This window comes from Amia ocellicauda, chromosome 8 (assembly GCF_036373705.1).
Source record: "Amia ocellicauda isolate fAmiCal2 chromosome 8, fAmiCal2.hap1, whole genome shotgun sequence".
NCBI lineage: Eukaryota > Metazoa > Chordata > Actinopteri > Amiiformes > Amiidae > Amia > Amia ocellicauda.
This window is the reverse complement of record NC_089857.1, coordinates 29,117,925-29,142,178: the sequence shown is the minus strand read 5'-3', so window position 1 is coordinate 29,142,178 and position 24,254 is coordinate 29,117,925. Positions and strand designations below refer to the sequence as shown.

General features: G+C 38.5%; 2 protein-coding genes across 2 annotated transcripts in view; one reads left to right on the top strand and one right to left on the bottom strand.

Moving 5' to 3' along the window:
• mbd2 (methyl-CpG binding domain protein 2) overlaps nucleotides 1-10,203 on the bottom strand; it is a 50,674-nt gene extending 40,471 nt beyond the window's left edge. The window contains exon 1 of the mRNA XM_066710964.1: nucleotides 9,786-10,203. Coding sequence (XP_066567061.1) covers nucleotides 9,786-9,901 — 116 coding nt within the window. The 5' untranslated portion in view covers nucleotides 9,902-10,203. The remainder of the gene's footprint in view (nucleotides 1-9,785) is intronic.
• A 133-nt stretch (nucleotides 10,204-10,336) lies between these two features.
• On the top strand, nucleotides 10,337-24,161 carry poli (polymerase (DNA directed) iota). The gene is made up of 10 exons (XM_066710963.1): nucleotides 10,337-11,110; nucleotides 12,070-12,195; nucleotides 14,577-14,741; nucleotides 15,761-15,907; nucleotides 16,472-16,708; nucleotides 17,749-17,927; nucleotides 18,140-18,231; nucleotides 20,391-20,524; nucleotides 21,135-21,340; nucleotides 23,073-24,161. The coding sequence occupies exons 1-10, from the start codon at nucleotides 10,963-10,965 to the stop codon at nucleotides 23,814-23,816; spliced, it is 2,178 nt and encodes a 725-aa protein (XP_066567060.1). The 5' UTR covers nucleotides 10,337-10,962; the 3' UTR covers nucleotides 23,817-24,161.
• Nucleotides 24,162-24,254: the final 93 nt, after the last annotated feature.

Genomic DNA, 24,254 nt, shown 5'->3' with positions numbered 1-24,254 from the left:
TAATCATCCCCATTCTCATTTCTAAATTATACGAGAAAAAAATAAAAATAATATTAACGTATAAATAAAGGCAATGAGGGACACGTTTCCCTTGAAGTCATTTTATATTCACATTTTTGTATAAAGCTAGGTGTGGTGAAAATGAATTTCAGCCACCACTCTGTAACCAAATTCTCTTCTGCTGCACTCTCCTCGGGGAGACATGTTTCAGAAGGAACTGAGAAACTAAGCGTGTCCTCTTTTGCGCTTCCAGTAAGCCAGCAGGCTCTGCTGGTGTGAAGTCAGTGGAGGCGCGACGAAAGGGCGTGGGCTTGACGAGACCTGTGGTTTCAGGGAGGGGGGAGGGGGAGAGAGACGGGGGGGGATGGGAGAGGGGGTGAGAAGCTCGCTTCGTCAGCGTAGGAGTCTTTAACCCTTTCAGCACCGAACACGCAGACAGACAGACCTCCATCTGCACTCAGCAGGGACACAGCACTGATAAGGATGTTTGCTAAATTATTCATTCTCCCCTTCTTACACTCACAGGGATCAATACAGTATCAGAGCAGAAAGAGTTGGTATAGTGCTATAGGCCGTCAGTACAGACAGACAGGGTTGTTGACAGGGCATTGTATGCACACAAAGACCCATAGAAGCCGTGAGACTGGTTTTCTGTGCTGAATACTCCACTTGTCACTTTTTTTTCCCCCCAACACAGCTTTCAGTTTAAAGTGTTACTGACTTGTTATGAAGCATGGCATACATGATGCGAGCGCAGGGAATGACAGAACTGACTGCAAAGAGATTTTCTAAATCAAACGCCACCATGGCTTTTAAAGCAAAGCATCTGAACTACACAAGACACCTCACAGAGGGGTACTCAACTGCAGGTTTTGGCTGCAAATAAATTCAATTTTTTATATTGAACACTGCTGTTATACCTGCTACACATGCTTATTTGGACCTAGATAATTCAGTGAATTATTAATTGTAGTACACGAGAGCTCAACTGGAACAAAACCCAGAAGACACAGGAGTAGGCCAGGACCATGGCTGAGAACCACTGATCCAATGAAAATCAATGAAGAATTGATGAAATTGATTAAAAGGAATTTGAAAATCCAACAGCAATAATCCAATTTCAACTGCAATAATGCACACATAAAAAGCTAACTTTTTGAAAATTCTGTTCCCAAAAGCATGACTTTAAGTTAAGCACTTAAGGACGGAAATTTAACACTGATGGTACCAAAGGTTTGTTAAAGTAAATCTCTTCACACCATGTAAAACAAATAACACAGAGAATCGCTAGTTAGGGCCTATGTCATATTGACATTTTTGACAGTTTGAATAAACTTGACTACTGACTACTTTCTGCAAAGACATGAATGTCATGAAAGATTCTTAAAAGTACATCTATTTAATTCAGGTGTTTGATGATATGGATTAGCCTAGGTGGGTTTATGCTTTATATACTGCACTGTGGCTCATAAGTATTATGGAGCTGCACTACCATACCTTTAAAAAGGACCTCAGTTCACAGAGACAAATTACTATATAATTTTATCTACTTCACTTCTAAATTACTATCAACAAAAAGGCTTTTTAGTCCCCAGGCATTCATTATATATAATATGCGGCCTATACATAATTAATATTGTTTTGTTCCACTAACTATAGAATCACCCAAGCAGTTGGTGATTCTTAAGAGAATACTTTAAATGTGTGCATGACAAAAGCTATAGCATTGATAGTACTAGAGGGCTATAACTAAAATCTCATTATGAGATGTGATACAGGTCAAGGTCAATAAATCAATAAAGCAGTGACAACAAACATAGATTTCAATAAAACCCTTTATTTATGCTATACATCAGTGCTTCTCAACCTTTTCCAAAATCATTCACCCTAAATATTTTGTTTCAAAAGCTCATTCACCCCCACTTTTTAATTCACTATTTTCTTTATTGTGCAATAACTCTGCAATAATTCAATCATAACTAGAGGGAATAATGTATTCAGCATTTTTTGATATTTAAAACTGTAGAACTGATTAAATTCTGCTTAGAGAAACTACATTAATTCAACCTGGTAAGAAAGATAAGCGAAAGGCACGCTTATCAGAAAGGGATATAATGTGAGTTGCAAGGATCACTAAAGACACTTCGGCACCCAAGGGTTTATATAACTGTGGCCTGGCCCTACCTGTTGAGGTGACATACAAACTGATTGGGTAAGCTTTCATGAAAGGCTGATGTCAGAATTAAGGCAACAAATAACAGTTTTTAATTGAAGTATGCATTAGGCCAGACCAATGCTCGGCGGGAAGCACACACACACACACAAAACGGTCAAAGGGTATATTTTAACTGACAACGTAGTCATTGTACTCCTTGGCTTGACAGTTTCGATTTGGACAGAGACAGAATTACTCAAATCCTGTCAATATTTGAAACTTATTTCCTGCATGTATATACAGAAATATCTACCATAATCCTACCAGAGTTTCCCGCAGCGCTATTCAGATCAGGCGGCCCACTAGAACCCCCAACCCCTGTGAGAAATCCAGTAACAGATCGAGTATACCTTATAATATATATACTAAATTTATGTACTAAAATGAATTATTTTCCTTAAAAAAAAAAAAAAAAGTGTATGTGTGTATATATATATATATATATATATATATACACACATACACTTTTTTTTTTTTTTAAGGAAAATAATTCATTTTAGTACATAAATTGGAATACATCGGTGAATACCGACTTGTGATCTTGGAAAAACGTCAGGAGGCATTGATTCCACCCGATTTTCAGTGTCGTTCTGCATTTCAATCAAAAAACACAAAGGAAGGGGTTAAAAGTTCTATGTACGGCTGAGAGGCAGAAATCCCAAAAGCAGGCAAGGAAATGGCAGCTAACTTGAACACTGTAGTGGAAATGACTGCATTCCTGCCAGGGATATATCTGAAAGAATGAATTAAATAAGAATGCAACAGAATTCAGAAAACTCCCATATACCACAGGGTATGGATTGCTCTGACCCTGACAATCACTAGGCCTATACCCCCTTGTTTTTCCAGCTCCACCATTTATACTCCCACACATACACACATAACATTCACACGTACGTACACACGCACACATATAAAAAGTCTGTCCCCTCCCACTGAAGTATTCTTGATTTGCATTCGGAGTCTCGGACACCCAAACCTCATTTGAATAGGAGTGCTTGAAAGCAGCCGCCTTTCAAATTGCTGGTGTGGGTGTTGATGTGTGCTGGCTGAACAATCCCAGAGCAATTACAGGGTGCTGGCATGCTGGGGGAGGAGAACCTGACTCACACCCTGACTCATGACTTTAAAATCCCAGCGGCTGCCTGGAGTAGCAGAGCTTTGACACCCCGAAAGAGAACAAACGAAAAACCCTTCCCAGCCCCCTCTTCCCTTCCAGGCGAGAACTGATACTCTGTCTTTCAAGGAAAAAGCCAAGTCCACCCCCCAAAGTCTGTAGAGACCAAGTTTACAGGAACAGCTGTGATTCATGCGGACAGGAGTCTTTCCATCGCTTGGTCTGACCTCAAGTCTGGAACTGGAGTGAAAGATCTTCCTGACCATTAGAGACAACCCATTTTCCCACAGTATGGCTAATTTTAAAGGGCACTTAACTGCAATAAGGATTTAAATTACCAAAAGATGGAATAAAAAAGGAACAGAAGACGTTGAATGCAAAAACTAAAAGCCTTAAGAAAGGAACATTGAACATATACAAGTAGTCTGTTTTAAGAAAGAGGTAGACTAATTGACAAAAAACCAGTATGGTGCTCCATCTGGTGTGAAGCCTCTGGACAGTCCATCCGATTCAGATGAATGCAGTACTACAGCATGTAGCCTGAAGACCAATCATGAAAGACTTGTTTGAAAATAACGTGCATTGTTACTTAACCACTTTTGTGTGCACAGTATTTTTCTTTCATATTACATTGCACTTTTCACTTCCCAAGAGAGCTGCATCGCATCAATAGCACAAACCAGGGAACAGATTAATGAAGCTTCCACTGCAGTGTAAAGTTTAGTAGACTTTTTGGCAGTGAGCGGGATAAAAAGATATAAAAGACAGCATTATCTTTGCTACTATAGTCGTGATGATCAGATTGAAATTAGTGTTTCCCCTACCATTATACCCCGACCTCCAAACTTACGAGTTTTGAATCAGCTAGCACCTAACCCCACCCTGGTCAACAATTCAGTCAGACCACCATGCCTATGCTAACTTCTGGGGGAAACACTGGAAATGAAAGTACAATCTTTTGTTTTTATTCAAAAATAGGCTGTTCACTGTTCATCTTTTTTTTTTTTTGTAGGTTCACTTATGTGTGGAAAAGGATTAGCAAACTTCCGTCCACATCTGTATGTGCATCAGAGTAATACAAAATGAGTCAGGCTTGAAATCTTTAAAGAAGATGCTTCAATCGAACTAACACCTTCAAAATGTAGGTTTGTGATTAAAAAAAAATGTAAAGCTTGGGGTTATGAATTGCATTCAGTCACCATACATTGTAACCAACTGATTTAATTTGCCACCAACAAAATGACAGCACACTGATGTAGGGGGTATTTTAAATTCTCAGGAGTACTGGAGGATATGAGATGAGATGCTGGTAATTTTATAAGTGGTTCATCCAGTAATGTGCCAGTAGAAAACTAAACAAATGAAGCTGATTTTTGTTCAGTATAGATCTATCAAGTCAGCACTCCCCATAATCCAACAAAACTGACTGAGCTGCAATGAAGATCACATCGATGAAGTAGGTAAGCATGTAACTGCAATGAATTTTGACACATTTGAAAAGCTCATATGTGAATATGAAAACACTTGGAGTAGGACATGAGCAAGTTAAATATACAAAAGAGGGGTGCTTTTGTACTTTTGTACAGAAAAACATCTTTCTTTATGTATATTCCTTAGTATTATCATTGGAGAATAATGTGTAGGCCTAATATTTCTTTATAATCTCTCCCAACTTCCATCTTAATTTTCCTGTGGCACACGAGTCATGCATTTAAAAGACCTGGACCTTCCTTTATTGACAATCTTCGACCGTATGACTGAAAAAGGACTCCTGCTGCTCTAAAACACAGGAACTCTCATTAACCTACAGCAAAATAGAGTGGACTATCCTTTCCTGAGTGGGCGTTTTATAAAAAAAAAAAAAACAGCAATCAAGCAGACACACAAAGGCCTACACTCACACACATATATAGATTTGTGTTCTTCTTTATTCTTTGTTTATTTGCATATCTCTTTAAAGTATGAAACTATTCAGACAAAACTAAGCAAATTGGATTAAAATGGAAACAGGGTTGTGGTCATTTTCTTGAACCCAAACTGACTAGCGGTTTCAATTGTAATGGCCAGCCACTTGGAAGTAAGTCTGGTAATTGTAATTTAAAAAAATGCTAGTCAATGAGGGAATCTGTGTTTTTCCACAAGCTCAGATGGTAAGCGCATACGCCAGATTGTAACGGAAGACTGACTAACCTTGGATCAGTTACAGAGAGTGGACAAAAAACAGGGAGAAACTAGCCAGGAAGTGGGCTTGTCCGGCTTAATTTGATCTACAGTGTGAAAAGTCAATGGCATGCGGTCAGAGACACAGGAATGGGTTCCCAGGGCAGCTTGGCCTGTGTTATTTACAATAGTTCCCAAAAGTAACCAGGGGGAAAAGCATGGATGTGAGCACTGGTGCGGGATCATTTTACAAGCCTTCCCCAACAGAGCACCTTAAACAAACTAAACACCCCTCCCCCACACCTCGTCAAAATGAATAGGGGTGGTTTAAAGAGAGGAAAAAAAAAAAAAAAAAAAATCCAGACCTACTAACAAGATCCCACGCACAACTTATAACATGTATGTGTATGTTGATGGAAAAGGAAATACATTAGTTTGCGATCAGGAGACACAAAGATCGGAATTTGGCAGCGAGGGGTTCCATTCCAATAAACGGCCAACCAAATGTTTTCCTAGATTTCAATGTTCGTAAAGAAATGTAGACAACAGAATTTCACCCACAGCCACTGTTGCATATAATACTGTTACCCAAACAGGATACTGGTAAAGAAAGTTTTACTTGTGGTAGGCCTAAATACTGAAGTTTTCTGCATACACGCATAACAAAAACCTAAATCTGACACCATACAGCAGACTATACAGAGCCTTATCCAGTTTGCGACAGTGAGCAACTTTGTAATATGTTCAGACAGTGTTCTTAAACATTTTGGTGTAGAGTCAAGAACTCTGTTTTGCAACATAATGTGACTGTCAACAGAACCGATGGTCAGAAGGTGGAGTGTGGTGAAACTCTTCACGGTTTACCCCAGGAACATTACTCCAAAGAATCAACACTTCTAACCGAACGCTCCAAGTGAAATGTGCAGCGTGTTTCAAAGTCTGGAGTCTGGAGTTCAAAAGTCTTTGTTATTTGATGAACGCAGCATAAACAGCAAGCTGCACACAGGATGTGACAGACCAAAAATACACACCAGTGAGTCTGCACCTCAGCCTAGCCCTCACTATCACACAGATCTGCACATAGCAGCATTTCCCGGCTGTGAACGTGGTATTTGAATAATAATGAAAGCAATTTTCACAAACTGAAAGTACAGCCTGCTGTCCCAGGGCGAGGGCACTGACGAAAGAGAGCGTAACAATCACAGTCGCAAACTCTCAGCGCACGCCATTCAAACTGTGGAAGGTGGAGAATTCTAAGAAAGCAGAGGTTCTCTCTGAAACGAAAGCAAATCCTCGGCAAAGGTCTGTTTTTAATGGAAAAATCGAGAATCAAAAATCTTTGACAGTCATACCAAAATGGTCTAAAACATCTTCAGAACTATTGTTAACAAGAGGACTATTGATAAGAAAGAGGTTCAGGCATTTGCATTATGTCAACTGTATTTTTTGCCCCAAAAGACATTGAAAAAGATTGCCCATATTTAACTAAAAACACATCATCTTTAAGTGTTTTTCTACAGATTTATGTCACATAGTGTACATCTCTGATTTAGTAGTAATACGTGTGAATTTAGTAGACATTCCAGGTGAGTAGTGCTGTATCCAAAGAGGATACCTTTCAGATATCTCAAGCACACACACAAATCTTCCATAGACAAAGAGATTAAAGACTTCTAGAACAGAAATGTGTATACAAATGTTAAAAATTAATGTGTGTGTGTGTGTGTGTGCTCGTATACGTTTAATATTAGTCCATCCTATAATGATATTCTCGAAAAGTCAAATATCAGCCCATAATATCGGCCCACTGATACATCAGTTGACCTCTTTGGCAAAGCAAATAACCATTAGCAGTTGATTGAGTACACCTGTAAGTTAAGAACTAGATACAGATTTAGTGAAGGAACGCTAACTTTCCCACACTAATAAATGCTGTTGGACTGAAACACTAAACATTTTTTTGCCCTTCCAACAATGAAGTACCGCATTCATCTGAATAGTATGTACTGCATTTTTGCCAAACAAAATTTAACAGTATATTTCTCAAGTATATGTCAATTTTATGAACAAAAAATAAAACGAATTCAAGGAGAACCCAATTTAATATGCCATTAAATAATTTAAATCACATTAAATTATATTAACCTTATATGTGTACAATGGTACTCTAAAAAAACAATGTGCACATCCCGAGATCTAAAGATTACTCTAACCCTAGAGATACTAGCACTATCAGTGGTACAAGTTTAGAAAAACCTGATTGAATCAATAAACTGCCTAATTTGTTGAATAGCTCTGCCTGTTATTTTGCTATTTCGGATCCTCTTAGTTGCTTTTATGTTAGAGACCTAAATTGTAAGGAAAAATTTGCAAACCAGATCAAAAACACTTGGACTTAAATATTCCTTTGTATTTTACCATTTGTAAACTTGCCAAGTACACAACTCTTAAACAATGTCACACATTTTGAATATCACCAGAACATTTCATGATACATCGAGAGAAGGTATTGATATGTACTTTCTAGTTTTGCTTTTGTATTGGGGAGAACATTTCTGCAAAACGTAACAGTGTTGCTTTCTGCAAGAAATGTGATTGTTTCTATTTTCAACAACGTAAGTCCTACAGTGTCACGCTAGTTCAGAAGCATCTGATGTCAGCAAACAAGCAAGAATTGCACACATTCACACTTTCCTCTTAAATATTTTAACTTCTCACAGAAACTGCCATTTTGTGGCCCTCCCTGGCAAGCTTGGGGGGGGGGGTTGGTGCAGGGGTGAAGAGCGGCTCCACATCCACCCTTCCCCCAGCTGCCCTGGTTGCACTCCCCATTTCTCCAAGCAATCGTTTTCTGCTTTTGAACTCAGTCAATCGTTCTGCTGGTAAATGTGATTTTGTACAGTAACAAAGAATTTCAAAGAGCTTTCCCTTTACACTACAGTCTCTGCCCATGCAAATCAAAGCCCTCAGACTTGAAAGTGCGCACTCTGACACACTACAGCCTTTTTGTAATGATTGATAGTATATAACTTTAGGAGGATCGATAAATCACATCTGTCAATTTTAAGTGTTTAAAAGCACATCATTTGTATTGCTCAAAAGTGTGTTTACAGGTGGCAGCACTTCTGCTTCCTTTTAAAATGGGACTAAAACAAGGTACCAAGTTAAAAAGGGACACGACATGTCATAGCATTTACTATCATAACATTACTTTAGTGCTGAACCTATAATACCGATAACCAACACAATGTTACTGTACCTGCATTCTTATAGAGAAGTTTCTCAGCTTCTAGCATTGAAAGCTGTTCGAGAGGCCTCTATAATAAATGCATCACCTTTCTTATATCCTGATATTCAGGGCAACAGGAGGAAGGGTGGGCAGCTCAACAGTTAGATGACTAATGGAATTGAGCTTTGACTCAATCACAACACAGCGTTTCATCCCATTCTTGGAAATGTCCAGGAAGAGAAGTTAGCTAGCCTACGCAAAGGCACATAATATAGATGATGAACAACAAAATAACAGGGAAAACTGAACAAGGGACATTTAATAAAAGATGCACATTGATAAAGCTGGTATCACACACAGGGGATCCACTGTAACAATCTAATATGTACCTATGCACTTAAAGAGTTGTCTTTACCCATAAAACATATTACAGTATCATCAGTCGCTAACAGTGTAGGGTTGTATGTGTGTGTGTGTGGTCCTCTTCCTAAGCAATCAAGGATGTGCAAGTAACTGCTGAATATGAACGTTTCTGTGACTCTAAAAAGGGGGTAATGTTTAGGTATTATTTATTTTATTTAGATTACGATCACTTTGGTCCGAAAACAGTTAGCTGCTGGCATGAACCTTTGACCGAACTACACTTCAGACACTGCCACACACACGCTAAGCCTCTTAGCAAGAGCAGAAGTTTCTGTACAGTAGCAAGGTTGCAGTCGCTGACGATAAGCCAAAGCTGTTACGTAGCTAATTGAGACAGCAGCAAACTCATCCACTTGTGAGATGAAGTTAAGGGAAATCATAAAGTCCAGGGACAGAGAGCACCTATGGATCTGTATGCAGTAGACATCACTAGTTCACATTACTTAGAACCAAGTGTAGCTAGGACATGCATGCATGGCAGAGATGCACAGAGGGCTGAGAGCTAAGGGACGGTGACACTCCGAGTCGTATTGTGTTTTAGGCTTTAATCTCCGATCTGAAAATAAAAGAAAGGGGATGCCCAGGCAGCGGTCAGGGTAACTGCGGTACCTGCGCGTTTGTAAGGGCACTGGCACATTTACCTGTAGTAGTAGACATCGCTCTTGCCAGCGCTGAGCCCCGACTTCCGGATCACTTCTTCTTTCTTCCAACCCGGGGGCAGAGCCGGGCAGTCCATCCTCTTCCTCTCCATGATCATTTATGTACACTTAAAAGGGTATCCACCGAGCCCACGCTGTTAAACCAGGAGAGAGCTAGCGACCCAACTGCGATGGGGGGGGGGGGCAACCAAAGAGGAAATAAAAGTGCTGGGAGAAATATGTATGCGCTCGGCAAACGCTGTGGACTTGTGAAACGGTGACCTCCGTCAATTACGCCAGGGTTGCTGTCTGGCTTGCCCTGGGTATAAACTCCCGATCAGCCCGCTCTCGCAGCAGCGGCACCTCCAGCGCTCGGCGGCGTGACGCTCTCAGTCGCAGCCCTTCCCACCGACTCGCAGCGCCCGGCAACCGCACTGGCTCGCCGCGACGTCCCGCCCCGCCTCCCGACAACTAGGCCTCTCATAGGTTTCACTTTAAGCTGCGATTAAAATGATTCCGCATCGATAAACCGCTCCCCCCCGACACACACAACTGATGTCGTTTTTTGTTTCTCTCACTTATTCACTTTATAGACGTTTTCACATTTGCGTGTAAATCGTTTCGGGTGGTTTGGTGGCATCATTTGCATGTATCCTTGCGCTTAGTCCACTTATGCCGTGAAGGCCGACTGTGATTGATGAGTTGTTTAATAAGATGAGTGCAAAAGGTCGAATATGACATAATAAACACAGCGTATGGACTTCTTTATCATTCGTTATTTTATTACATTAATGGAAACAAATTCACTGCCTCACTATCGTGATTAAGTTGTATTTATGGTTGATTACTACTAGTTATGTTGCTAGGGATCAAACATTTTGGTATAGGAACTGCACTGTCCAGATTGGCTGGTCATGTAGCCTGTGTCTTCCATTAAGAGTATATTTTTCCAAGTTCTTGTGTGCACTATAACTGGACACAAAGTTCAAATCAACTATTCTTACTTTTTCCCTACTATAGTGTTTGGCTTTGTGTCGTCGACTGCTGCTGCAGTGCAATTCAGGGATTTTTTATGGTCGTCCGAATTTTCAGAGGCTTCTTGTTATGGGAAGCAGCATGTGTGTGACTGAGTGGAGCTGAGCTGCTGCCTGGTTTAGGCTTTCCCAGTGCCTGGGAAGTCATGGAGTGTGTGAATAATGATGCCAACTCTCCCTTTTCAATGGACGAGGAAGAGGATGATACCGACTGGAGGCATAGCAGCTTCGACCCAGCAGATGAAGGCTGCACTCTTCCCAGAGAGGGGGCTACTGCCAGCGTCGCAAGTTTAGGTAAGGTAACTTTCTCGCACCGTTGAATGAAACACACATAATCCAGTGCTCCTGCACACATCGCGTTTGTTGCAACCTTTTCCCAGTCATTAAATGTATTTATTTTATTATTGTAATCCTTGATACGCACTCAGCTACTGTTAACATGTTTATTAGAATAATGAGTTGCATACAGATTCAACATCATCACTTCACACAGAATTATCCTCCTATGTTTTTGTCTCAGCGATGATGCTATACTGAGTCCTTCTCGTTGGGAAAAGCCGTCGTCAACCTTGAAAGGCGTCTATTTTTGGAATTAAAAGATGATCAAAATAAAACTGAGAATGTCACGGCACATCAAAGGCTTCTGTGATATAACCGGTTCGGGTTTCTGTAGAATCCATGCAAAATCGACATCATGTATTTCATGTGTTGCTTGCGGCTCTATCCTACAGTAAAATGCCCCATGGTCAAATTCCTGCAGGATTTAAATCTTCCCTCGTCCAATTGGATGTGCATTATTCTTCTAAGACGAAAATATTCAGATTGCTTAGCAGTGTTTATAAGCGAATTTGCTTTCTGTATGCAGTGCTCTCTACTTAACTTGCTGTCTGATTTAATGAACCCCACAATTTGCTTCTGGATAAAAACGTCCAAAACGATCTCCGCCTGAATGACTGAAAACCCTCCGAGGACATGATCTAAGAGCCTGACCTTTGCTTTGTCTATGAAGGAGGGTTTGAAAAACTTGTGATATTTGATTTTATAAACCAACAAGTTACTATTGTGGCCAATTTATGTTTTTCTCGTGTATGTACATTTCCATTTTATCCTATTTGACATGATATTTGTTAATTTTTTTTATGCACACATACAGACTAATAATACCAATCAGTCTCAACTCAACTCAGTAAGTCTTAGTCAACGCTGATTTGAGTTGACTTCAGTCTGAAAATGAATGTTGTGTTGTATCTCAGGAACCCAAGGCCAACCACCCATTAAGGCTTCTGCTCACCACAGAGTCATCCTGCACTTTGACCTGGACTGCTTCTACGCACAGGTGGAAATGATCCGAAACCCAGAGCTACGACACAAGCCTTTAGGTAATCAGTACAGGTCAGATGGAGACTTTTCCAAAGTGCCGAAGAAGAACAAAATAACAAAAAACAAAAACGTTTAAAGAACATGTTACACCTACTGATTTTAAGCTTTTCCAAACAGAAAATGCGAATGCTAACAAGTGTTCCCTGACACATTGATAGAGAATTTATAAACAGTCTTCCAGTTTAAACCAATCAGGGTTGTTTTATTCTTGTTGAATCTCATCAGGTGCTTCCTTTCTCAGGCTTGAATGGAGCAGGAAGAGTTACACTAGCTGGTTTAGATAAGACTATGAAAAGGCACTAAATATAAACTATGCATTGACTGAGCTGGAGATACTTCTGTCAGTCCTTAAAATCAAGTTCAATGTTGGTTTATTTGCAAACAGGTTGAGAAAGAGGAGTGTTTTGAAAATGTGGGGATGTGGTTACAGTTCATGAAGTGCTGTCAGAGTCTCAAAACATCAACTGCAGTCTTGCATCATGTGTAGTTGTTTCATCATCGTTGTGATTTTAAAATAGCTGATAGAAATCACCAAAAATTATTTCAGTAGGTTTTATGTACCATAGGCACAGCATACATGCTGTCAGACAAAAAAGACTTTGGTCCAAATCCCATGTCACAGTCTTAAATGATGAAACAGCTGGCAATATTTCCATTACAAGCTGTAACTGCTGGCCTCCAGGGTGTTGACTGAAATATTATCCTGTTACCTTCAATAAAGTTTTCCCCCAAATGCTTAAATTATGCCCCCACAAAAGAGAAAATTCCAGGATTTACATTAAGAATGTGCCTTTCTTTCAAACCCTGTTATGAATCTGTAGGTATAAATTGTTTAAGTCTATTTTTTTTTGTTTATTTTAAGAAAAGAGTTGCACAACTCTAAAGTATGTAGCTTTGGTTAACATTTTGACCATTACTTTGTGAAATAATTTGAACATATATATATATTTTAACAGTTGATTCAATATTGCCATTGTACACCTAAGCTATATTTTGCTTCCTCAATCAACGATTAGTTTTTACTTTTTGAAATATCTGAATATATGTGTGTATTAGTTGTTACCTGCTCTCTCAAAACCATGTTTTTAGACTTTGTCAGTAAGATTATGAAGTTAACACTGAAAATACAACTCTTTAACTCATTAAATTTGGTAGCATCTTTTTTGTGTTTCCTACTGTTAACTAGTCTTCTTACATTAACAATGTGTGTCCTGTGCTGCCTTTCCATTGTCTTTCTGACACTTGAGAAACCACTTTGCTCACCTTAGTTTCTCTTCCATGACTGTCTTTTACATCCTAATACTAATAAGGCAATGATAACAAGTACTGAGAGAACTATATTTTCACACCTTTATTTTCTGTAGTCTTTGGTGGGGAGCCTTCAGTTTTGTTGGTAATATACAACCAAATGCCACGTACTGGCATTCTGGCTGAATATTCCATCAGAATGGATGAAGAACTTAGCAGCAGTTCAGCAACAGAAGCCCTTGTCTTTACATATAGCCTAATGCTAGGACTTGGTTCTATTATAGTTCAAGGATAGTGGTGCCAGATAATGTTAGAGAGTTTTACAGATTCAATACATTTATATTTCTAGTTGGCTAAAATCAGGACGTGATATCAGCTGGGAAATGTCCCATAATATGGTAGCAGGACATAATATCAGCCATGAAAGTTGGAAACATAAATGTGATAATTTTTTGGTTATTAGTAATAATAAATCACAGAGAGAATTTTGTATAAAACTATACACATTTATATACATAAAACCCTTACATCTCGGGGGATGTGTCAGTTAGACCTCCTGTCTTGCTAATTGGCATCCAAGGCATAAGCCAAGGATATCAGTTGGCAAGACAGGAGGTCTGTCTAAGAGATTGAGACGTTTTACATTTGTATGCCCCATGGACATTCTTAATTTCACCTATAATGTCTTTTTACTTTATTGGATCAGTTGTCATTGTTTGGGTGATTGGTTGTTCCTATATTGGCAAGAAATTAAGAGGTAGAGCAAGTGTGAGTGATTAGTTCATTATAAGTATAAAAAAAGGTTAGGTTTAGGTAAGCCTGTCACTAACAGTATTCCTTTGCCTTTTATTTTCAGTAAAGTTTATTAGTTTATAGGAAAAGGCTTTTGAGGAAACCTAATAGGATGCTTTTGAGTTGTTGTGGATGCCTTTTTGTTATGAGTTGTTCAAATGTTTGAATGATAATTGATTAAAAACAGAAAGGTTAGCCTTATTGTTATTATTAATTTAGCAGAGTAGAGGAGAATACATTGAAAGGAGGAGTTTTAATGGTTAGCAAGAGGTCTACACCTAAAAGAAGCTTGTACCTTCAAGTCAGAAATGTTACAATTTTTTGTTTCTCTTTTATTTAGGCGTTCAGCAAAAGAACATTGTTGTCACGTGCAACTATGTAGCCAGAGAGTGTGGGTTGACGAAGCTGATGTCTATAGCGGATGCCAAAGAGAAGTGTCCCCAACTGGTTCTAGTCAGTGGGGAGAATTTGACACACTACAGGGAGATCTCGTATAAGGTCACAGGTAATCTGCCCTTTGACAGGAAAATAATTGATGTACATGGTAGCACATCCATTTTCTTTTCCAGTTTCTTTTACAAGCTCAAGGTTAATATGTTTCTTACAAAATAACAAATCGTGTGCATAATGTCAAACAATTTAAAATGATCAGGGCTCTTCATTCACTTTAAATATACATTTTCCAGGAAAATATGTACAAGCCTCGCTCAGAAGTTTATGATTTTAAAACTTTGAATAAACAACATAGTGATCATTTTTTTAAATAAGCCTTCTCAACCAAGTAATACAGCAGTTTTCAATGTGTTATGACAAAATTATATCCTCTGCAGAGTGTTTTCACTGATTCAATTAGTTTATCAATGTAGTGTCCAAGATGTTTTAGAGAAGACTAAATGACGGGCTGGTGAGCAGTTTTGCAGTCCTGTTCTAAACTTTCTCTGGACATGTATTGGTTTACCAAGTCTGACACAAGACAGATGAGGGGAAATGGGAATAGCATTTCATTAGTGCACTTTAGGGGCATTAATTGTGTATACATGTTTCAAGGATGCTTTTGACTGAGATCGAGAGAGATCAAGTGATTGACCATTGAAAGCATAAGGTTCCGCTGACCTCTTAGTGAACTTAAGATGGCTTTGCAGCAATGCAGTTCATGTGAAATACAAGTGCTAGACGGCAACAAGTTCTTTCAGGTCTTGTAACAGGTCTTGTATTATACCTGTACCACCATTGTGGACATTAATTAATTGGCATTGGTTGCTTATAATAAACAAGGAGTTACTAGGATTTAAACCTCTGTACTGGTTTTATAAAATGTCAAAATACTATAAATCTTCAGAATCATTTGACATATTTTCCCTTTTATGATTTACAGGATTAAAAATAAATTCACCACACAGAGTTTCTTATATTTGTATTTGAAATACCAATCGGTGGCATTCAGCCTCATTTACATTTTTGCATTCTTATGTCTTCTCACCGCACACTTGATTTCAGATTTAGTTTCTTCCCTTTCTTGTTCAGAATTGTTGGAGGGGTACAGCCCACTTGTAGAGAGACTCGGTTTTGATGAAAACTTTGTGGATATTTCTCAAGAAGTGGAGAGGAGACTGAGGCAGACACCTGTGTCTGCAGACTTGTCAGTGAATGGTCACATCTACAACAACCAGTGTAAGTAAATTGTTTTCACTGGATGTCACAGTGGGTTTATTATACAGGGTGTACAGAATGCATGTCCTTTAGGTTAAGTCTTCAAAAAAACAGGGCTTCACTGTCTTCATTGTTTATTAAAGAGATTTGTATTTGAAGCAAGTATTATAGAAAACAGTCTGTATGCTTTTCTGTATTCAAAAAACATTTATCCAATACATGAGCACATGTCAGTGAACATTAAGATCACAATCATTTCAATTCTGAATGCTGATATCTAGTGCTCTGTTGACTCTTTAATAAAATGCCATTTCAAGGAATAATACCCTGGGTGAGATTTCATCTGGAGGAAATATATTAAATGAACCGATGCTTTCTAAACTGAACAGGGGTCAGACAAAGAGAGAAGTGTTAACAGCATTTGCTGAATAGCTGGTAATCTGTCATGTGAATACATAGCATGGCAAAACAAACAAGAACTGGCCGGTCTCGTCAAGGTTAGACGTTGACTTGGTGGTCTTGCCAGTGGAGTGGAGTGAAGAACAACAGGAAGAAAGAGAGCATGTCTGTCTTTTTTGTCTGCAGCTGTAGAGCGAAATGTGGAAGATCACATCAGGCTGGCTGTGGGATCCCAGATTGCAGCAGAGATAAGAGGGGCACTTCACGACAAACTGGGACTTACAGGCTGTGCTGGAATCGCCTCAAATAAACTGTTGGCCAAGCTAGTGTGTGGGACATTCAAACCCAACCAGCAAACCACACTTTTGCCAGAGAGCATTTCACGTTTAATGAGCAGCCTGGAACATGTAATGAAAGTGCCTGGTAAAAAAAACGTCAGCCTGACTCTTTTTTTATTTGTTGTGAAATGTAGCTGATAAACACAGAATAAGTCTAGTATGTAGGGGTGGGGTTCGATGCAAGGATGCTAACAGTTGGATTCATATGTTGGCCTTATGGTTATGTTTAAAGCTAGAGTCTAAGCCCAGGCAGGGAATGGATCTTCATGTTTTATACTACAAGATGATTTAGTAATATGTCATAGATTGCATTTAGTTTGGAAAATATATCTTGTCTGGATTTGAGGAAGTATGAAGAAGCATCTGAAAACAGATGGTATGCAGTTGGTCACCCCAAGTAAAGTACCACAATCAGCATGTTCAGTCATGTTTCTGTGTTGATTGTGGTCACATGCTAATCCCAGGTGCCAGCAAAATGCCTCTTAAAAGATTGTAGTGAATCAGCATCCAAATCTGGCTTGGCTTTGTTTCATATACTGACCTCTCTTTAGCCCTGTTCACACAGCCAAGTTATTACAGCTCAAAAGAGGCACTGAAGCAGTATGTTGGGGTGTGTGAAATGGAGTATAGAGCCATAGAGAGAAAATATTTTATGCTGTCTTTGAAGTAACTCGTAGGGACTGCATAGACCAATTTTAACAACCATGCAAAGAGCTATGCTGGTATAGATCTATATTAACCATAGACGATACAAATAAAAGTCAACAACACCCAGAACTAAAAACTTGAAATCAAAGTGATTTAAAAAGGTTTTGTAGTTAAAGTAATATATATATATATATATATATATATATATATATATATACACACACACATACATAATACTCTCCCCTAACACATTTGAGTCCAAGTAACATCTCTTATTTCTCATCTAAGCTTTCAAAAGATCAGCGGTAGAGACATTTCAATACAAATGCATAGTCCATACATCCACACATCATATACTAAGTGTGTTTGTCTTCTAATTTGTACTCCTATGACAAGATAGTGTTTAATAATAACAGTGATATAACTAGGAAGCTCTGAGAGACTGCAGCTGACCAATGTTATGTCTTGGTGTTGTAGGAGTAGGATATCGGACAGCTCAGAGACTGTTGGCTTTGGGGCTGCACAGTGTGGAGGACCTACGGCTGTTCCCCCTGGCTGAACTGGAGAAGGAGTTGGGAGCAGCCACTGCCCAGAGAATTCAGAGTCTAAGTCACGGGATTGACGAGGCTCCTGTTACTCCCACAGGCCCTCCGCAGGTATAGGAAGCATACAGGAGGGGACTCAAAATATCCACCTGGGAAAAGAACATATTTTGTCTTTAATTTATTTACCACAATGGCTGACCATGCAACATTGATCTAGAATGTCTTACAAATAGAACACTTGTATTTATTTATTTATACAATTTTTGGACTTTTTCCTGTTTGGCATCAGCATTTATGTAGATATGTATTTATTTTCATTTCAGTCTCTTAGCAATGAAGACTCCTTCAGGAAGCTCTCCACAGAGACAGAGTTGATGAAGAAGGCTGAGGAACTTTTGACAGGTCTGCTGGAAAGGTATTTTCAGTTTCCAAGGAACACCTAGCACACATTATTCACAAGACTAGGTACTGAGTATAAATATTATTGCTTGATAACTATTTAGACGTTTGTACGTTATATATTGTGCATGTGTCTGTATGTGTGTGTATATATAAATATATAAGGTCACCTTGCTCTCGCTTAAAAGTATTGACAGCTAGCACTCAATTTTGAAGCTCTCACTCAGGTCAGGTACAGTGTGGCAATAGTAATTTGATCTTTGCACACTGTCCTGCCAGTGCGCCTTGTCCTTTAATGACCTATCACTTCATGCCCACCCTTGGCCTGAGGCTTTCTGTCGGCGTGCCGAGCTGAATAGACTTGTATAGTTTTACATGATATGCACGGATATCTCTGAGGCTTGAGCTGAAATCTGACATTTAAGGCAGTGGTAGGGTAAACATACTGTGAGACAGGACAGGATTTTAAAGATTAAAAGGAAACAATAACATATTAATCGGACATTATTTATTTGCTAATTTGAGTCCCATTGCACTGCAGTAAATCAAATAAAGGCTCATAACATTCGTTTTTTGGTCTTTGATATTTTTTTGTGGTTAATAATTAGATAGTTGTTGATCTTATTAAATTGTAATTGCTTATTATGCCTGCTCTACTCACTGTATGTAACTCTGCACCATATTTTGTACTTGTTTTTAGTTCACTTTAAATTGAACCTATAAGGTATATTGCTTTATAGTATGTTTCAATGATTGTATGCTTTCGAGAAGTGTATTTTGTGACAACTTTGTCGCCCCCAGGGTAAATGTGCCCGCAAATAAATAAATAAATAAAGGTGAGTTCTCGTTATCAAATCAGCAGCGTTGCTTGGTAGCAGTAATAGTGAACAGCTGATCATGTTACCTGCAAGCTACACTTGGAAGTGAAGCACCAAAATTCATCTCAAACGTAAACTCCTAACTGTCATGTTAAATCATTCATGCTATAAGCTTATCACCTTATCATTATTAAGACATTACGCACTATCATTTATAATAAATGTGTACATGCATATATAAAATCATTCTTCTTTGCAATGTTTGAATTGATTTTAATTAACGTAACATATCAATTGAATCCAGTTCTCTTGTGTGGATAATCTCATGATTGCTTTCGATTAGAAGATGGGGGGGAAAAAAAGGTTTGTTACGATTTTCTTAGTGATAACAAACACCTCTTTATTTAAGAAAATGCATAAAAGTTCCCCATCTTCTCCCCATTATTATCTACAAAGACTAATTTATTTATTTACAGGTTTAAGGTGAGACATATGAGATGACAATTAACTGACAATTTTGACCGATGTGTGAAATAGTAGTAGACCTTTAGAAGAAAAAATAAGTTTCCTTATGTAAAATGGTGAGGGACATGAAGAATCTGACTCATTTTGAGTAAATCTATTAGAATTAAGCATTTGACCATTAAATTTATAGGGGTTTGAGACTTATTAAAAAATAAAAAGTGTGCTGTTTGTGTGATTGTACATTTTGAAGATAATGGGAAACATTTCTCCTCTATTATTATTAGGGTAAGAAGTTACGCTACAGTACTAATGATTAGGGTGACTATAGTCACGACTGGCAATGGGACATTTTGAGACTGGGCGGGATTTGAATGTTGCCATTAAGATCGAAAGAATTAACATGACAAAGAATTAGGCTTTACACCTTGAGAGAAATTTTGTTGTATAATTTTCAAGCTCAGCCGACAGTTAGCGCTGACCAGCTGTTTCCTATTCCTTCCAGCAAGCAAACAGCTGAGGACGGCTACTGATTTGATCAGGAAGGAACTTGAATTTATTTATTTATTTACTTACTTACTTATTAGCAGACACTCATACCCGGACTTACAGCTGTGACAAACTTCACTTCACAAAAGCAGTAATACAGTTAACACAATGCATGCAAAATACAATTTACAGTATTAGTAGGTCCTAGTTAATGTGAACTAAAAACAAGTACAAAATATGGTTAGATCCCTACCATGTGCTGTGAGTAGAGCTGGAATAATTATCAATATTAGATTTACCATTTTTAATTGCAATTTACTAATTATCGAGCAATAAACCGTGACCATATCATATTAAGAACAATGCAAATGTCGCATTTGTATACCACGTTTGTTTGTGGCTTCAGGATGCACAAGGATGGCAGGCAGCCCCGCACCATTCGACTGACCATCAGACGCTTTCACGTCACTAACAAGTGGTTCGCCAGGGAGTGTCGCCAGTGTCCCATCCCAAACCACATCGGACAGAAGATCGTCACAGGTGAAAGCAGTCTTCAGATGGTTAATCTGAGCTAGAACATGACAAAGAAGTCATGTAATTTAACTGAACTGTAGTTCATAAAATGAAAATTAGTATTAACACTTATTCCATGTTGCATTCTGGAACTCAACTTTATTGAAGAATTACAAAGATCTGAGACGCACTTATTCAGTTGCTTCTGGTAATCCATGTGACGTCTCTATTGAGAGGCAGCAGCAGACCCCTCCCTCTGAAATTACACTCTCATGCTGTACACACTAGGGAGTTGGGGTTAAAATGGGGTCGGGTTACACAGGTAAACACATAACACAGTATCCTCGCAAAACAACTAGAAGCATTCAAATGAGGCCTCTTCAAGCATTGGACATCTCTGTATTTGAGAATAATTAAGAGAGAGAGGGGTTTGTGTTAATACATTTTCATGAAACACTGCTCAGTAGAACGTCTGCTTCAAAACCTTGGATTTAGAATGATCTCTGAAATAGACATCCTGCTTTAGGTTCATTCTTTTAGAAGTGACCTTTATTACATTTTAAGAAGTTTGTAATATTAGACTGCGAAATCAAGTCACATTTTTATCTTTATTTTGTATATTTTTGTGCCGAAATAGGAAGTTCAGATGCAGTGGTACTTTTAGTTGACATTTTGATGAAGCTTTTTCGGAAAATGATTGACACGAAGACCCCCTTTCATCTCACCCTGATGAATGTGTGCTTCAGTAATCTACAGGCAGCATGTCTATCCAGCAAACGCTCTATTGGATTATTTTTAACACCCAAATCTCCAGGACTGAATAAAACCAGCACTGACAGTGAGGTAGGCCTTGGAAATTTGATAACATTGTTGTTATTGTATTCCTTGTTCTGTGGATCATATGCATTATAATACGATTCATAAAATTAGATTACATCCATGTCCCTTCAGACTGTAGGTCTAACTAAATCTCACAATCCAGATTTCTAGAATATTCTGATTTTGTTCAAATTGCTGTCAATTTAAATAATTTCATACTCTGTCCAGGGATTCTGTTCAAGTCACTGTCTCAGTTGAACCTTGCTGTGGATATTGTCGAGTAATGTCATAAGAATTTTACCTTCAAGAAACCGATACGTTTCCATTGGTTTGACAGATTGTGCTTAAAATTAAAGAAGTGCTCGATTAATTAACACCAGATAGTATTAGGCTTCACCTGCAACTTGAAACAGGAGATAAAATGATTTCACTTTGATCACTTCCTTTCAGGGATTACCTGACTGGGAAAGGATTGTTCAACATCCTTGGCTTAGTGACAGCTATTCCCACTGCTGCCATATGCATAGTTCTAGTTGGAAACAGACTAGTAAATCTATCATTATGTATTCATCATTGGTTATGTTAACTCATCAGTCATTCCCATCTTAAACTCTTTTGTAGAATTGAGGTGGTTTCAGAATAACATTGCAAGTCTGTAAGAGATTTAATCTAAGGATCTATTCAGTGATCAAATATGTATTGTAGATTAAATTAATATCCAGATATAACCTCTTCCTGCCATGTGGGAACTATATATTGATAAAGCAGTTGAGTGTCCTATCTGTGAAAGTTAAATTGCTTATTTGAGTTTGGTCCTGTATTTTGAGTATTATAATTGTTATGCTTATATAATCAGAAATGCAAATCTTACAAAACAATTACATCTGGAGGCCAGGGGTATAATTTAAAATTAGTCTCTGCTATCTTACTGGATTCTGTGGAGTCAATGTCCAAAGAATGAAGGTGTGGTGTTAAAGTAAAAGGTGGGTAAGTGACTGAGACAGGGGTGAAATTATACTTAGTATGTATAACAGTATGTAGATGTGTTATGTTTATATTTAAGCGTGCTTGAATTAAGAAATAGTGTAAAGGGAATCAAACAAAAGTGATCAAAAGAAACTTTAATGAATAGAAACATACTGAAGAGAAATGCAGTATGTGATTGAACTGAAAATGTATCAGATGTCTACAATATCGGAAACATAATTTGAGTTCAAAGTAGCTGCCTGCCCACTGTATCGCCCTTTCATGTCTTTTCACAAAACAAACATTAAGGAAAAGATTGGTTGTTGTCAACAAAACATGGAGAGACATGTATTAAGTGATGAACTGTGGTACTTTCTCCTCAGATAGTATTTCACACATGTTATACAAATGTGATCACTAAAAATATGGAATTGTTAAAGGGTTTTTAATTTCTAACACTGTAGTATGTTTAAAGATTAAAGGTTAGAAGTAGGTATTGAGGTTACAGATAAGGATGGGAAGCACTAAAAGTTAGGAATTGGGGTTTATGTCTAGACTTCCTGTTCTGGTTGAGATTTGTGGTTAGGGTATGAGTTAAGTGCTGAGATTTTGTGGTTGGGGTTTGGTTTAGATTTGGGCTATAGATTGGGGTTAATGGTTTAGGTTAGTGTTCAGGGTTGGGTTTTAATAATCTATAATCATGATTTATAAACAGTCCTAAACATTAAAAAATGGCAGTCCTTATTGTACTATATAGCTCAGCAACACTCTTTGCCTTTTCTCCATACAGATACAGTCATGCATGGGAAGGAATAGATCTAATGTGGCAACCGACTGCCTCAAAGAAGCAGTTGGGACATGTGGCGGGGAGTGTATTGTAACCGGGGAGGAGCCTCAGCAAACAAAGCAGCGGCAGAGCAGGCCCGCGCAGGATAATGGCTGTCAGCCACCCCCTGGGGTCGACCCCGAAGTATTCAGCCAGCTGCCCACAGAAATCCAAAGAGAAATCATGTCTAATGTGTCTCTCGCCCCTTCTCCCGGTGCTTGCGTTGAGAAGAAAGCGTCTGTGCAGACTATCCACCAGCGTGAAGTCTCAGGACTTCAGCAGCCAAAATGGAAAACATTCTTTGGTTCTCCTGAATGTAAAGCTAACCGCTTTCCAATGTCACAATATAAGAAGGAGGAAACTCTGAAGGGCTGTGCTCAGCCTGGCACACAGATCGCCGATGACTGCGGGGAATCCAGTGCCCTTCCCTGTCCGCTCCTTGAGGGTGTGGATCAGGAAAGCCCTATGGAATGTGGGCCAGACTACGAAACAGCTGAGCTTCCCTCTAATGTGGACACCAAGGTGTTCTCCGAGTTGCCCGCAGAGCTGCAGAAGGAGTTACTAACTGAGTGGAAGCAGCACAAACCAGTCTCTAAAATCCATGTCAATAAACACCTTGCAAAAGGCAGAGCAGCAAAAGAAGCAAAACTCGCTACAGCCAAAAGCACTCGGACCAACAGCTTATTGAAATACTTCAAGCACAACTGAACAGACAAGTATATCATGTGCTTATCTTTGTACATAAGGTGTAGTTATATGTGATAAATCTTGTTCATAAGTTGGCATGATATTGCAAAACATTTATTGGTGTGGAAACCAAAAAACAACTCTAAAACAATAATGGCATAGCATTAAAAATTGTTAGGAATCCTGTTCATGCCACCATGCTGTAAAACTGCTGTTGCAAATTTTATTTAAGACTGCATTGCCAAATCTAAAGGACTAACCTAATCACACTTTATATACAGCTACACAATTGTTTTCTTTAAAATAAAAAAGTATGTATATTCTATCAAAACAAATTCTAGTGTTTTCTTGTAATGTATCACAGAAAAAGAGCAATCATTAAAATATTTATCATTTGAAATTACTTAGTAGGTATAATAACAAACACAAATGTACTTGTTAATCAGCAGGTTAAAAAGT